The sequence below is a fragment of the Salmo trutta genome, chromosome 23, assembly GCF_901001165.1.
Source record: "Salmo trutta chromosome 23, fSalTru1.1, whole genome shotgun sequence".
In the NCBI taxonomy this organism is placed as follows: Eukaryota; Metazoa; Chordata; class Actinopteri; order Salmoniformes; family Salmonidae; genus Salmo; species Salmo trutta.
Genome location: NC_042979.1, coordinates 38,033,679 through 38,050,652, shown reverse-complemented (window position 1 = coordinate 38,050,652; position 16,974 = coordinate 38,033,679). Strand labels below are relative to the sequence as shown.

Sequence of the window (16,974 nt, the reverse complement as noted above, 5' to 3'; positions counted from 1 at the left end):
ACCCACTTAGGAGCGAGACCCACCCTCTGGGTGCCGGGCCCAGTCAATCAGAATATTTATTACAGACAGAAATACTCCTCAGCACCCACCCCTTGACAATCCCATAGGTGAAGAAGCCGGATGTGGAGGTCCTTGGTCTGGCGTGTTTACAAGTAGTTTGCGGTTGTAAGGCCGGTTGGACGGGCTGCCAAATTCTCTAAAACGACGTCGAAGGTGGCTTATGGTAGAGAAATGAACAAATTCTCTGGCAACAGCTCTGGTGGACATCCCTGCAGTCAGCATGCCAATTGCACGCTCCCTCAGGGATGTAAACAAATTTGTGCACAAAATTTGAGATAAATAATATTTTTGTGAAACATAGGTCCAACACTTGACATGTTGCATTTATATTTATGTTCAGTGCATATGTTACATGCCAACATACTATGGTGGTATTTGCGCTGAGGCCTTTGTAAATGTACCGCAATACTGCCCACTGTGCTCAATGCAAAGCCATATGCATTAACCGATTGTTCAATGACCTATTTCTGATTGGGGGTGGGGTTCGAACACCACCAGAGTCAACACACACACACTTTCACTCTCTCTGCCCCAATTCAGAGACAGTGGGCTTTGGCTCACAGATGTTGGTCTACTGCAACCCCCATACCCCTCCTCCTTCACCGTCCTTCCCACTTTCTTGCTTCCGTGGACAAATTTCCTCATCCGCTTGTCACATTAACACTTTACTGGGGAGGGGGATTGTTGGGGGAGTGGGGGGTTCCATCCACGCTGCAGTTGCTAAGCAACCTCTCACATTTCCATTATGTGTCACCACACTCCGGGGTAGGCATCTCTAATGAACAGAGAGAGCTTCCTGCTCCTAACTCCCTCAGAGAGTTAACTCAAGAGCACCAGACACGGCATCCAGCTAAATAACATCCTCAAGAGTCGTTATCAATATTTTTTACAATTGTTTGGGGGGGTTTATAAAGTTAAAAGGGGGGATGTATTCCCTCCTGCGTTCTTGGCCCAGAGTATTAATAAAGTGGCTTTGACAGGGTAACCAACATCCCATTATCAAACTGTCAAAAGGTTACTTGATTTACAACCAGATAAAGATGGATTTGAATGATAGGAGATAATTACGCATCTCATTCAGATAAATTGCTGCGTGTGTGTGTGTGTGTGTGTGTGTGTGTGTGTGTACTGGCATGTGCGTGCGTGTGTGTGCAGGCGTGTGCATGTGTGTGGTGTGCAGGCATGCGTGTGTGCGCGCAGGTGTGTGTGTGTGTGCGCAGGTGTGTGAGAGAGGGAGGGAGGGTGTTTATGCATGATTGTGTGAGTGTCTGTTTATATACAGTTGAAGTCGGAAGTTTACATACACCTTAGCCAAATACATTTAAACTCAGTTTTTCACAATTCCTGACATTTAATCCTAGTAAAAATTCCCTGTCTTAGGTCAGTTAGGATCACCACTTTATTTTAAGAATGTGAAATGTCAGAATAATAGTAGAGAGAATGATTTATTTCAGATTTTATTTCTTTCATCACATTCCCAGTGGGTCAGAAGTTTACATACACTCAATTAGTAGTTGGTAGCATTGCCTTTAAATTGTGTCAAACATTTTGGGTAGCCTTCCACAAGCTTCCCACAATAAGTTGGGTGAATTTTGGCCCATTCCTCAGGTTATAGGCCTCCTTGCTAGCACACACTTTTTCAGATCTGCCCACAAATTTTCTATAGGATTGAGGTCAGGGCTTTGTGATGGCCACTCCAATACCTTGACTTTGTTGTACCATTTTTCCACAACTTTGGAAGTAGGCTTGGGGTCATTGTCCATTTGGAAGACCCATTTGCATCCAAGCTTTAACTTCCTGACTGATGTCTTGAGATGTTGCTTCAATATATCAACATCATTTTCCTACCTCATGAAGCCATCTATTTTGTGAAGTGCACCAGTCCTTCCTGCAGCAAAACACCCCCACAACATGATGGTGCCACCCCCGTGCTTCACGGTTGGGATGGTGTTCTTCGGCTTGCAAGCCTCCCAATCTTTCCTCCAAACATAACGATGGTCATTATGGCCAGAGTTCTATTTCTATTTCATCAGACCAGAGGACATTTCTCCAGAAAGTACGATCTGTGTCCCCATCTGCAGTTGCAAACCGTAGTCTGGCTTTTTTATGGCGGTTTTGGAGCAGTGGCTTCTTCCTTGCTGAGCGGCCTTTCAGGTTATGTCGATATAGGCCTGGTTCACTGTAGATATAAATACTTTTGTACCCGTTTCCTCCAGCATCTTCACAAGGTCCTTTTTGCTGTTGTTCTGAGATTGATTTGCACTTTTCGCACCAAAGTACGTACATCTCTAGGAGACAGAACGCGTCTCCTTCCTGAGCGGTATGATGGCTGTGTGGTCACATGGTGTTTATACTTGCGTACTATTGTTTGTACAGATGAACGTGGTACCTTCAGGCATTTTGAAATTGCTCCCAAGGATGAACAAGACTTGTGGAGGTCTACAATTTTTTTGTGAGGTCTTGGCTGATTTCTTTTGATTTTCCCATGATGTCAAGCAAAGAGGCACTGAGTTTGAAGGTAGGTCTTGAAATACATCCACAGGTACACCTCCAATTGACTCAAATGATGTCAATTAGCCTATCAGAAGCTTCTAAAGCCATTACATCATTTTCTGGAATTTCCAAGCTGTTTAAAGGCACAGTCAACTTAGTACATGTAAACTTCTGACCCACTGGAATTGTGATACAGTGAATTATAAGTGAAATAATCTGTCTGTAAACAATTGTTGGAAAAATGACTTGCGTCATGCACAAAGTAGATGTCCTAACCGACTTTCCAAAACTATAGTTTGTTAACAAGAAATTTGTGGAGTGGTTGAAAAATAAGTTAATGACTCCAACCTAAGTGTATGTAAACTTCCGACTTCAACTGTAGGTTGATTAGTCTTTATGAATGTTGCAGCAGTTGTCCCGGGTTTCAGGTGTTCCATTTCTATTGGCTCTGTCAAACCAAGGTCATACCCATTCCATGTCAATGAGCTCAGTATATCAGGAGTCGGGCTTCCAAGCCCCCCTTTTCCCACTGCAGATAGATAGAGGAAGGGTTGCAGACAGTACACAGTATCCAGACAGATGCCACGGCACTTTTTCCTCCCTACTAACCTATTGCCTAGTTGAAAAACAGAAATATCCTCCAACTCCTTTCCCGAGGCTACAAAAGGGCCCTACTAAATCCGAGATACGGAGAATGCAAACGGAATTCAGCAATATTTAAAAAATGTATCGAACTTAACAGGGAATCAACTAAATATATTGAAAATGAAATAGTTTGCCCAGGTTTATCATAAGACATGAACAGAACGCATCAGTAATTCGTATTTCCTGTAACTTACTGAAGAGGCAATGAGAATTCCACCTGTATGTGTGGTGCATGGAGCAGCTACCAGTTCGTGTAGCCGTTAGTGATGATGCTAATGAAACATCTTCTGGTAGATGGAAAGGCTTTCCCAAAAACCTTCTCAATTAAAATGTTAACTACAAAGTAGCCTATGCTTACCTGGCAGAAAGATATCATGATTATCAATCCAATGAATATCTACAAAAACACCACTAACCAACAGCCTCATACTCGGTGCAGACTGGAATTAAAGGGTAACAAGACCCCAAATTCTAAATATTTTTCCAAAAGTGGTCCCCAGATGTGGTTTAAGCATTGTTGTGGACTTAGAAAAACTATTAAATTGGATGTTCCACTTTAAAAAGCATGATTTAGAGAGCAAAAAAATATATACAGAAAAAAAAAAAAATGTAAATAATAAAAACGGAGAAAATGGAATTTGGGAAGAAATTTAAAAGGATTTTATGGGGCCCTATGAACCCCAACCACTATGGTTGTTGGCTAATCTGAAGTCCCTAGAGATGGTTCCATCTTGCCCCCATCTCGGGGCTGGATGGAGAAGTTCTCAGTTGCAGTGAAAAAAAGCCAGATCTGTAAAGAGGAACCATTTCAGGACAGCAGGAATACTTCCCCATAAACGCTATAGTAATTTTTGTAGACACTCTTCTCCAGTTTACCTAGTACAACAAAAATATGTTGATAAGCCAATAGACAAAAGCAACAGAGAGTGCGAGTGTGTCAGGGAGGGATCTCCTGGGAAACCGAGACAGGGTATGGGGGTGGTCGACATTGAAAGGTCCAGAGAGTACAGTAGTACTGGAGTGAACACAGTCGCTCGCTGGGGGCATAGCGATAGTGTTATCGGGCAGCTGATCGGTAGATACAGATACAATACGATGCAGGCTCATGTTTGAACTTTGTCTACATATTTTTCCATTCTCTGTGTCACAAAGGTTGAGCCTTGACTTTTGGGGTCTTGACTTGAACTGTACTTATATAACATACTGCTGACTGCCTTCCCACTTTGGCTGTCAATCTGTTGCCAGTCACTGTTCCACTCTGTGGTATAGTGATGTTGGTTCTGTGGTATAGTGAGGTTCTGTGGTATAGTGAGGTTCTGTGGTATAGTGAGGTTCTGTGCAGCTCAGCCACTCTGGTCTCATCGACATTCCTTTACCATGCAGGCGGGTCAGCCAGGAATGTAGGAGAGTACCAATTTCAACAGTTTCCCAACTTTGTCCACTGCGGAGGAAAACTGAGAATTTTTCTTTTCACTTTGGCACAACAGCAAGGTTATGAAAACGGTTTACTTCTGAGTTGCTGTTGCTACACAGGGACTTGCTGTTTTCTTTGGCGGGGAATGACTGAATCCTGAACTTTCCTGCCATCATTGATTTTTCCAATCATGACTACAGTGGCATCTTCTGAAAGTGACAACCTCATAACCCATTCTTCACAGGCCTTGAGATAGAACCTGAGATTGCTTGGGCAGGGAAAAGGATATGCTACTGTGTGTGTGTTTGTTTCACCTGCACTGAGGGATTTTTTGATCCTGCGGTTGCATTTGGGCAGGAATCCTAGAACATCCTCAGGAGATGAACTCACAATCTGTCCACAATCCATAGAGACAAAATAGGCAGCGCAAAAACGCTGACAAATGCGCTGGCATTTATAAATAACAGCGGGAGAAGGTCACTGAAAGCACAGCAGGGGGATTGATGTCTGCCGCTGATGGCCACTCTTTCCAAACAAACTCGATATTGCACTATTTTACTGATAGATCTGTAAAGATGCCTGTCAGTAAGTCATAGACCAGGGATTCAAGCTTTATTATAAACTGGGTGGTTCGAGCCCTGAACTGTGATTGGCTGACAGCCGTAGTATATCAGAATGTATACCACGGATATGACAAAACATATATTTTTACTGCTCTAAATTACGTTACGAAGCCAATATAACACGACTAATGGCTGTGCCTAAGAACAGCCCTTAGACGTGGCATATTGGCCATATACCACATCTCCTCGCACCTTATTGCTTAAGTCTTTCATGTCTACATTAACCAGGTCTTCATTTCATGCTACATTAACCTGGGAGAGAAGTGTCACATGACAATGCATCATACACAGTCCATCAGCAATGGGGGTAGTAAGGGACAAGAACTGAAGACATATGAAACAGCTACTCTAAAGAGATAAACAAAAACATTGAAAGAGTGTATGGTCATGGGCTTGAACACCATCTGATATTATGCTATAGTATCAATGTATAGAATGCACACATCCATTGCATGCTCTCCCTCTGAAATACACACTTAGGCATTTACTGTATGTAGGAATGGTATGTCACCCCAACCCGACACACACCAACCACAAAAAGACAATGTTTGTAAGAGGGTATAAAGACTCAGAAAACTGTGTGGAATTGGTTATGATTGTAATAGTGATCCCAGGGATAATACTAAAGGGATGTGATTAAAGGAATGTTAGGAATTGTGCGGTAGCCAGAGATTCTATAAGCAGTGAATGGAACTGGAACACCATTCATTCATCCAGACTGCTGATCTTCTCTTCACGGCCCCACTAGAATGGTGGGGTGTGTTACGCTCTAATTACAGCTTCAGAGTCCTCAGTAGTTACGCTGTACACAGTTTCCCCAGTGTCAATACCAAATCGGATAAACAACAACCCCTACAAGCATAGACTTTAAACAAAACGTTCTATAGGAGCCAGGCAAGTCAAACTGAAACTCCCAAAATATCAACCATTGTGTCAGACTTAAAGAGAAATTAGTTATTCTGAAAATTACACAGCGTCTTCTGCCTTTCAGGTGAAAAATGACAGTTGAAACCAAGCAGAGATCAACAGCCCCAGGGGGGCACTATTACTGCACTCTAATGCACAGACAACTTTGGACATTCTCGAGGGAGTATTTTCTCATACAAGTGAATAGACAGAGACGGAACTCCCTGCCTCGTTGTGACTTTGCAGTGACGTCATTGCGCTTATTTAACCTCTATTTTACCAGGGAATGTGTTGGGGTTGACACCTCTTCCTTGGAGTTCATAAAGCACCAAATGAAAGAAAACAGACTGAAACAGGGAGGGACTACCTGGACACGTCCAATAAAGAAACACTCAAATCCGTTTTCCGATGCAAAAATGTTTTCAGATGTGTGCCCTAAAGAACACAACCCTGGGTTCAGGTGAGTGAGTCACCAGTCTAACAGGTAGAGCAGGAGCACACGAAAGACAATAGTACTGCAGACAATGTGATGTCAGATGACACACCTTTTAGTTATCATACCTGTAAAAACATCTAAAGCGTTGTCCCATGAGACCAGACTGCTGGTCTGGTCCAACTGGGGAACTTTCACACGCTAACCTAACGTCTTACCCATAGATACCTCCACTACATTGGCAATCATTTGTAAACCATGAAGACACTGCTATGGAATACATTTTGCCTTTTGTCTGGAATACCTGGTAAACACTATTAACGCACACATTAATGAAAAGTCTCACCTGTCGCAGAGGGGTGTGAGAGCACCATAGGAGTCGCAGCTACAGGGGATGCAGCCGGTGGTGCCGTTGTTGAAGTAGGCCTCCTGGCAGTCAGCACACTGCAGTCCCATGTAGCCCAACAGGCAGACACACTGCCCTGTGCTGCGGTTGCAGCGGTCCAGATCCAGAGATCCCTCGCTGCTACAGTTACACAGGAACTCAGCTGGGGACAGAACAGGTAGTGGGTTATTCAGATGAGGTTACTGTTGATATCACATAAAGGTGCTCTAGTGTTTGTGCGACATTCATTTTCTGCCCTCAACCAACCAACAGCTTTAAGACACTGCTGAAGTGGCTCAGTTGGTAAGAGCGTGGCGCCAACAACGCTAAGGTCGTGGGTTCAATCCCAGCAGGGATCATTTGTAAAAATTGTCACATCACATGTAGGCTACGTGTCGTGTGTCACATACTGTACAAAGAAACTATGCAAACTTTCAATATCCTAATCAGGTAATTCCCAGTCTCTCTTATGCAGAATCCTAATTGAGAAGCCAAGGTAAATCTCTGCCAAGATACATATCAAATTGAGGTTCATCTCATTAACAGCCTGTTTAAATATTTAAAAAGGCCTGTATTTCAAAGATCTCCTTCAGAAGAGCCTGGTCGATCATTATCTCTGCACTAGAGCCGGACGACCTTGATGTGCTGGGTTGTGTCGAGCAGATATCATTTTTCACCCGCTCCGCAGAAGACAAGAGCATATTTCATTAGCCATGGGATCTGCGTGATGCTTAACGAGACTGACTTGCAGATGCCTGGACAGAGAAGATCAGAGGCAATTTGGTAGCGAGCTTTGAGACTTATTCTCCCCCTCACTCTAGCCAATTACTTTCTGTATAAAACAAAATGTCATGGAAGCCTGGAAGTTTCCAGAGGCTTTGCCTTTCTTTAGACTATAAAAATAGCAACTTCAGAGAACACAAACAAACGATGTCCTGGAGGAAGGTACTTTGGTGAGAGGATAGCCCTAGTATATATTTAACACTGCAGTACAGGGAAAGGAGAGAATAACTGCTCAGTGAGGGAAGAAAAACACACTGGGAGAACAGTCGTGTGTCCTGGGAGACACTCTCTCTGTGAGGGGACTATAGGTCTATTGCCCATTGTGTTACAAGGTACATGGGTAAAACGTTGCGTTTGCTGCAATCTCTATTCAACTCTTTCATCCTCGGTGTCTTTGTGAGCACGCTGCGTGCTACCATTGTCTGCAAGTGTGTCGTTCTACTATCATTATGAATGTAATATAGTGAGTGAGTGATTCAGCATGAAAATTGTGTATGAAGTGATCCAGATCCAGGTGGAATGAATGGAGTGACCATGGCATGTGGATAAGTCCATTAAAAAGACTGCTAACTGAAAGTGACCACAGGCATCATATTTGCACATCACAGGTGGACATATCGGTGACACGCTACTTGAACCCACTGTCATCACACCAACAGGCTTACAAAAGTATCAACCCCTTTTAAATTGGATTAAAACAATAGATTTTTCAAATTCTGATTTTCTATGAAAACTGAGTTCTTAAATGGAACACATTGAAAGTACTTTATGGACAACTTGCTGCTTTCTGCACATCAAAGGCATTCAAGAACAGTCATCTTTTGCTTCTCCCTCTCTGGCAACATGATGAATGGTTAGCTGCATTCATTATTACATAATCAACTGAATGAATAGCAAGACACAAAGGATGTCATGGACTGCAGTGACTGGGATGGCAGTTATTCTGCAATTGTTAAACAATTACGTCAGTCAGCAGCGAACATGGCCCGGCGACGCAGTGAGAAAAACAGAGATGCATCAAGCAGATATCTAGCACCAGCTAACAGCACTGTTCGGCTGGGGAAACAGGAGCCTCTATCAGAGGTGACCTTGTTGCCACAGAGAAGATTACACAATGTAAAAATCTACCAGTGTGCACCTTTTTCCCCTCATTGCCTCGGACTGCTCAATCGTCCCGATGGTGGTAGATATAGGACCCTTGACTGACTGTACATAAGCACTTTCTCCTCCTGTCAACGGCATGGCTTTGTCAGGAGGACAATGATAAAGGATGGGTTTGGAGTTCTATACAAAATGTGAAAGGGGTATCCTGCTCTTTGTAGCAGAGTGTGATTAACATTATATAATGTTGAACACAAGGCTCTTTCACTCTGCAAACAACCACAACAGGGAGGGACCTATAAAAGACCTCCAAAGCAGGGGTTTAAACCGTTTCAGGGAACATAACTGAAAAACGTAAAATAAAAATTGAGGAACAGAAGCAGAACAGATCTATACTGTTCCGGAACATAAGTTATTTTAAAAGTAAAGGAACCAGTTAATAACGTTCTTTTACATTCCAGGCCTTTTTTTCCAATCCCACAAAGCGCCTATGCAAAGCCCTCATTTGTCAGCCAGAAACATATTCCAGTGTCTGCCCTTCCTTCCCAAGCATAGTCTGCTGTAGCTACTGACGTTACAAACATGATTAAGAAATTAAGGAGAGATTTTTAATTAGAATAGATTCACTTTTTCAATGCTAGTTAAGGATACTATAGTTAACACGTTTCACATTGGATTTATCTATACAAAAAGATGTGTTTTTATTTTAATTCTGGTGCCACTGTGCGCACAAGCTTGTTAGCTAGATCTGGTCTAGCTCTGGAAAACTCTAGGCAGCATTAAGTATAATGTAATGGAACTGAGAGTCATGGTCAAGGGCTAGCTCTTGTCCAACGTTAGCTAGCTCTTGTCCAACGTTAGCTAGCTCTTGTCCAACGTTAGCTAGCTCTGGTCCAGCGTTAGCTAGCTCTTGTCCAACGTTAGCTAGCTCTGGTCCAACGTTAGCTAGCTCTGGTCCAGCGTTAGCTAGCTCTGGTCCAGCGTTAGCTAGCTCTGGTCCAGCGTTAGCTAGCTCTGGTCCAGCGTTAGCTAGCTCTGGTCCAACGTTAGCTAAGCCAACACTGAAGTTCAAAGACAGTTCCTCCATAGAAGCTGCTCCTCTGTAGGTATAATTCTGTGGGCCTAATTCAGATATGCATGTCATAACAAGGTCTGGTTAGGGTGAAAGTGGGAGTACAATGTCCAATGTGCTTGAGGCTCTGGCATTGGAGTATGTGGACACTACCACCCATTTTTACATGAAACATATCAAGTTCCCCATTCAGCAGTGATCTTTAGATAGAGCATGGTATGTACATTAGTACATCCAGGGACAGCACAGCGGTCACTGAAGCAGTAGGCTGGCAGTTCAGGTGGTGGCCTGGGAACGTCCATGACGAGGCCTGGTGGCTTCCCAGTGTTACGTAAGAGATTGACTGCATGAATAGGACAAAGGAAAAAGAGGTCAGAACTAACTGTGCCTCCCACACTCCAAAGCCTGGTTCCTCTCAAAGTGTTTCCTTGTGCCCCTGATCAAAAGAAACATGGGCTTTGTTGTGCAAAGTACTCTTTGACCAGTGGTTCTACATTCCAATAGAATTTGACAGGAGTTACGCAACCAGCTTGAGCAGTCAGAGAGTGAGAGACATGTCCCCGCTCCTGGCAGCAGAGCCGCTGACCCCCGGAGTTTGCTGTGCCACTGTCACCTTGCATTGCCCGACACTTTCGTGATCCCCCTCACAGCTTACATCACGTGACCCTTACAGACAGAGCAGAGAATCTCCAATCCAGCTCAGTGTGGTTTAGGTCACTTTACTGGTCTTACTGTATTCGGAATTTGTCTTGCATCTCGAGCTCTTGAACTCTTAAGTGTGCAAGTAAAAAAATATGTTGTGAATATGGATTAAATCGTTGACATTATGCAAGAATGGAACTTCTGTTATCACAGTAGACATGAAGATACACAAAGCCCACAGGCACTCAGCACAGACATATCAGGCAGAACAAGGGAGACTATACTGCAGACACCCACAGCCCCACACAGAAAAAAATGTATCAGAGAAGCAAAACAGTCTTGTGCTGTACAAGACACTGCTGCTGTGTCCACCAACTTTCCAGCTGGGGAGCTTGAACGGCGCACTACACTTTCTCCTGACCTGCGAAGCTCATCAAGGGGGACCTGCCAGAGGGGCTGCCAGGAGATGCTTGAAGAGCAACGCTGCTGTCTTACACGCAGACCTCTGCTGAGGTCATCCCTGGCCAACTGGCCGCTCTCAGCAAATTTTACAGCCGGTAGAACCATTACATATTCCCACGGATGCACAGCGTCACAAAATTGGATTGCATTCTTCTCCGAGAGAACAAATCCTCTGGTTCACCACAATTTCTGACCCTAAGAAGACAAACAAGCAGTGTGGTGACAAAGTGTAAGAGTAAAATACAGTAGATTAATATCCTAAAGGAGATCATTACTTCTCACAGTAATAGCTTAAACAAACCGAGGACATAATGTCAAACAGAATATACAGCGTTCATAAACTGAAAAGGCCAGAAAAACATAATGGTGGACAAGAAGACAGGCACAGTTGACAAATGTGTTTCTCTCAGCAGTTCAGTGTGTTTATGGCAAGAGGGATGTCCAACTGTCTACTCTACAGCCTGGCTGCAGGTCGAAGGGAAGTTTGACGAAGCAACCAATGATAGTGTAACGGGTGGTCAGGGTCAGCATCTACCATGCAACCTTTTCAAGTAAGGCACATCGTATGGCCTCCCAACGTCTAGGTAGAGCGAGGGGAAACGTTATCTTACTGCATCTGTGCGTCATCACGGCAGATTCAGCAACGGCACCGTGTTTATTTTACTCTTATTTTACCAGGTTGACTGAGAACCCATTCTCATTTACAGCAACAACCTGGGGAATAAGAGGGTGGATGAATGAGCCAATTGGAAGCTGTGTGGGATTCTTGTTTTTGTTGTTATGGTGACCATTGGCACTGCCTCTCTGTAGCCTCTATCTACCCTGTACAACTGAATGTGGCATATCTGTGGTGTGATAACAGCGACAAGGTCAGATGCTTTTCATCTGGACAGGACGCCCTGAAGGCTTGGCTATCGATCAAATACAGACCCATTACAGTAGCCCTCTAGTTACTGCCTTTAGGTCCCTGTGCATGGGACAGGGAACAAATCAAAAACCAGGGAAAACGAATCCCCCCATAGCTGCAGTGGTAGTCCATCTACTGTAACACAAAAGCAACTCCAACCACATCTTGAATGAAACATAGACACAATAAACAAAAACATGTGTATGTAATACTGTGTTCGCGGGAGTACTCTTTTTCGCCAAATGAAATCCACTCCTCCCTCAACCAATAAAGCACAGTAAAACTTGTCATGAGAGTTACTCTAATATGAGCTTCCACGATTATTTAATGCAATCATCAAATAGTATGCCTAGAACGAGAAGAACTCACAGTGCTTCTAACCTCATCCTCTCAAGGCATCTCTGTTCTCTCAGTAGACATTTGAAAAAGAAAATGGTCAAGATGGAAACATGTATTACAAAATAATAAGCAGAATTTGACAGTGAGAAGAGTTAAAAGACCACACAATCAGACAAAACTGATTCAATATTTCTGAACTAGGGGGAGACCACAGAGGGGCAATATGGGCTGACAGGCAGCGCTGTGACAAACATCTCCTGGATCTAGGAGTCTGCAATCCTTGCCATCACAAACCCATTAGCACAAAATAAATCAGTGCCAAGCCACAATGTTCCATCAGGGCTTGGCAGGGTCTATGGGGAGCATTGGGGATGCTATCCAACCAGGTGCAGAGAAACCAGCCCCTTTCAGCTGCCCTGAGCTGTGCCTAAGCATGGGAAGAAAGGATAGGGATCTCTGAATGTGAAGCAGGGCACATGCAATCTCACTCCACACATGAAGATCACCGGCGTATTAGTTCATGTTCATGTCACTCCCACAGACCTGCAATGATATCCATTTTCAATCATCAATGACTTCCTCCCAATGTTACTTTATTGACACAAAACTACACAAAAACAAAGGTAGCCAGAAACATCTGACACATCTTTAGGCCAAAACACTCCAGACAGGATACATATACAGTTGAAGTCAGAAGTTTACATACACCTTAGCCAAATACATTTAAACTCAGTTTCACAATTCCTGGCATTTAATCCTAGTAAAAATTCCCTGTCTTAGGTCAGTTAGGATCACCACTTTATTTTAAGAATGTGAAATGTCAGAATAATAGTAGAGAGAATTATTTATTTCAGCTTTTATTTCTTTCGTGACATTCCCAGTGGGTCAGAAGTTTACAAACACTCAATTAGTATTTGGTAGCATTGCTTTTAAATTGTTTAACTTGGGTCAAATGTTTTGGGTAGCCTTCCACGAGCTTCCCACAATAAGTTGGTTGAATTTTGGCCCATTCCTCCTGACAGAGCTGGTGTAACAGTCAGGTTTGTAGGCCTCCTTGCTCGCACATGCCTTTTTCAGTTCTGCACACAAATTTTCTATGGGATTGAGGTTAGGGCTTTGTGATGGCCACTCCAATACCTTGACTTTGTTGTCCTTAAGCCATTTTGCCACAACTTTGGAAGTCTGCTTGGGGTCATTGTCCATTTGGAAGACCCATTTGCAACCAAGCTTTAACTTCCTGACTGATGTCTTGAGATGTTGCTTCAATATATCCACATAATTTTTCCTCCTCATGATGCCATCTATTTTGTGAAGTGCACCAGTCCCTCCTGCAGCAAAGCATCCCCACAACATGATGCTACCACCTCCGTGCTTCACGGTTGGGATGGTGTTCTTCGGCTTGCAAGCATGCTAAATTTTCCTCCAAACAGTTCTCCAAAAAGTACTATCTTTGTCCCCATGTGCAGTTGCAAACCATAGTCTGGTTTTTTATGGCGGTTTTGGAACAGTGACTTCTTCCTTGCTGAGCAGCCTTTCAGGTTATGTCGATATAGGCCTGGTTCACTGTAGATATAAATACTTTTGTACCCGTTTCCTCCAGCATCTTCACAAGGTCCTTTGCTGTTGTTCTGGGATTGATTTGCACTTTTCGCACATAGGAGACAGAACGCGTCTCCTTCCTGAGCGGTACTATTGTTTGTACAGATGAACGTGGTACCTTCAGGCGTTTAGAAATTGCTCCCAAGGATGAACCAGACTTGTGAAGGTCTACAAATGTTTTTCAGAGGTCTTGGCTGATTTCCCCATGATATCAAGCAAAGAGGCACTGAGTTTGAAGGTACGCCTTGAAATACATCCACAGGTACACCTTCAATTGACTCAAATGATGTCAATTGGCCTATCAGATGCTTCTAAAGCCATGACATTTTCTGGAATTTTCCAAGCTGTTTAAAGGCACAGTAAACTTAGTGTATGTAAACTTCTGACCCACTGGAATTGTGATACAGTGAATTATAAGTGAAATAATCTGTCTGTAAACAATTATTTGAAAAACTACTTGTGCCATGCACAAAGTAGATGTCCTAACTGACTTGCCAAAACTATAGTTTGGTAACAAGAAATTTGTGGAGTGGTCGAAGAACGAGTTTTAATGACACCAACCTAAGTGTAAGTAAACTTCCGACTTCAACTGTACCTGTAGAGTGTGATGTACGAGTTACTGTGTTGAGTAGGGGTGTATACATCTGGCAAGACAATGACATTCACAATAAAAATATATTGGATTCAATAGTAGTTTTGCTCAGTTTTCTTTTCCCAAAACCTGTAACTCAAGACCCTGATGCGTGCAGATGATTAGTGGAATGTGTTAGAGCAGGGCTGGGACAAAACCCTGACAACTACCTGATGGACATTCAATGAGTTTCCATGAAACAGGAAAACTGGCTACCACACAATTAATGCAAAATATCTGTTGATGGCGTCATATATATTCGTCATTGGTTGATGCTACAATGAATGACCCTATTGCAGTGTACGTCAGTCAGTAGTCACACTGGGCTGGTTGAAACAATGAACAAACTGGATGTAGAGTTAGAAAATTGTATTTAATTGTCTCTCCACAATGATACAAAATACCGATAAAAAAAGTAAACATCGAGGACCACTCAAATTGAGTTGAAACATGGTACAGACGTCATCTATAATGCATTACAGTTATACACATGTAACGTCATGCATAAACAAAACAAAAAACTAAGTAGGCTAGAGTGGATAAAAGGACAATTAGGCACTTAACATAAGTTACATTTCCCATCGCCTTTTCTGACTTGTCGTTCTAACTGGAAAAGGGTCATGTGTCTTGAGACAAATGGCAGTAACAGTGCTCTGCCTCGTTTCATTTTCAAATAAATATTTTAATGTCATGCTACGCGGTGTTTGGACATGAAAAGAATCCTGTTTCAAAATAAAGGTCAACATCCTACTGCATTTCAATTTCCAAAAATGGGTAGAGCAGAGACTTACTTTGTTGCGTGTCAGTGGTGGGGACAGGTAGAGGCTGAGAGGTGGGCTTAGAATGTGTCTTTGTTTCAGGAGTCCTCGATGTAGAAATTGTCGAAGCAGTTGGTGTTGTAGTTCGAAATATTCCTGTGTAAATTATCGGCGTTATGTCAGCTGTACCATCATTGTTTTTTACTGAGGACTCCTTCGATATGGACTCACTTATGGTGGTCTTTGCTGTTCGGGTCAACTTGTTTGTTTGGGAAGATTTAGTGGTTTTACCTGTAATCCTGTTTGCCGATGTGGTCGCGGTAGAAACTGGGGAGAGCGCTGAAATTGTGGACAACCTCACATTGTCCTCGGGTAAATAGTTTGGCATGGTAGTGCCGAGCTGCCCGAGTGTGATTTCGGACATGGCAGGTTGCTTTGATACAGACAGTTCATTGTTGTTGGAGGCGCGCGGTGCAGCACGATATAACCCAGCTGTCAATGAAAACAAAAGTAATTCCAGCATCGTTGACCTTAACATAGTTCTAAGTTCACACTTCATGTTCTTTCAGCTCCCCGCGTAAAAGTTTGAACAATTCCAACTAAACAGCACTTAAGATCAGTGCACCCATCACTGGTTCTGCTGCCACAACTGCTTTCTCGCGCTTACAACCAGCTCGAGTTCTACTATCCGTCGCACCAACGAGACAATGGGGCAATATGATTGACAAGCGCTCCAACCAATGCAAAGAGCCCTGTTAAGAGTTGTACATTTTAGATGTCTGTAATTTATTGCATACCTAGGCGTTTCCCCAATTTTTATTTTTTAAACACAAGAGTTGTCTACTCTGGCCTAGAGAGACTGGGAATACTGTCTACGACAGGTTTGTTTGCTGCAAAACACAAACATGGTAATTAATCAAAATTCACATGAATAAATAACACGGGTTTTGGTTGATTTAGTAAAGAATAAATGTAGTTTGCCAAAATAGATTAAAAGCCTATTCATGATTGACTTCATGACATATAGTTTAATTGAAGTGTCCATTACACGCGAACCTAGAGCACCATCTGGTGACGACTCAGCGAAACCAAAGTCAGGACCTACTCCTACCTAAACTCTACATGGGAAATATTTAACCTAAAAGCCTATTTATACTTGATTGGAAAGTGTGGTCGAAGGCGCCGTATGGAGGATGTGAGGCAATTGCGGAGCCTCCAGAAGCTGGCAGAGGCAAAATTGAACTCTGTACTGCATCGTTGTGCGCTGCTCAAATATTGTAACATTGCGGAGGGCTCCATATAGTTCTGCATTGACATGATTGGTTGACGGTAGGTGGAGGCGGGAGGTCCAGTATAAACAAATACCCACATCCTTGACAACAGCTCTTTTATGCAAAGGCAAGAAGTATAAATACCTTGACTTTTGCAGAGGCCTTATCGCAGTAAATGCTGTATGGCTCATAGACGGCAGATAGGCATTTAGTCTTGATTGACCATGCAAAGCCTAACTTAGGAGTAGTGACAAAAGGTTTCTGGATAAGATCATAGTCAACTTTTATACACCAATCCTTCAGTTTAAGATCAATGATCTAGAATGGAGAACGCACATGTCACAGGGGAGGGAATGAGGTCCCAGCATTTCATTTGATCATTTCCCCATGTCGTTTCCCTTGTTATTTTGTTTGTCACATCTTTAAACATTGTACATTTTTTCCAATTGT

The 16,974-nt window shown here is 43.0% G+C and overlaps 1 protein-coding gene across 3 annotated transcripts in view; it reads right to left on the bottom strand.

The window, feature by feature from the left end:
* The window catches only part of si:dkey-220k22.1 (multiple epidermal growth factor-like domains protein 9), a 79,901-nt gene extending 62,938 nt beyond the window's left edge, over positions 1-16,963 (bottom strand). The window contains exons 1-3 of one of the 3 annotated variants that reach the window (XM_029710199.1): positions 15,545-16,963; positions 15,287-15,409; positions 6,921-7,122 (exon numbers count right to left, since the gene is read on the bottom strand). In XM_029710199.1, coding sequence (XP_029566059.1) covers positions 6,921-7,122; positions 15,287-15,409; positions 15,545-15,812 — 593 coding nt within the window. In that variant the 5' untranslated portion in view covers positions 15,813-16,963. Of the gene's footprint in view, positions 1-6,920; positions 7,123-15,286 lie in introns of all 3 variants that reach the window. The other 2 variants (XM_029710198.1, XM_029710200.1) reach the window with 2 other exon arrangements.
* Between the last annotated feature and the right edge of the window lie 11 nt (positions 16,964-16,974).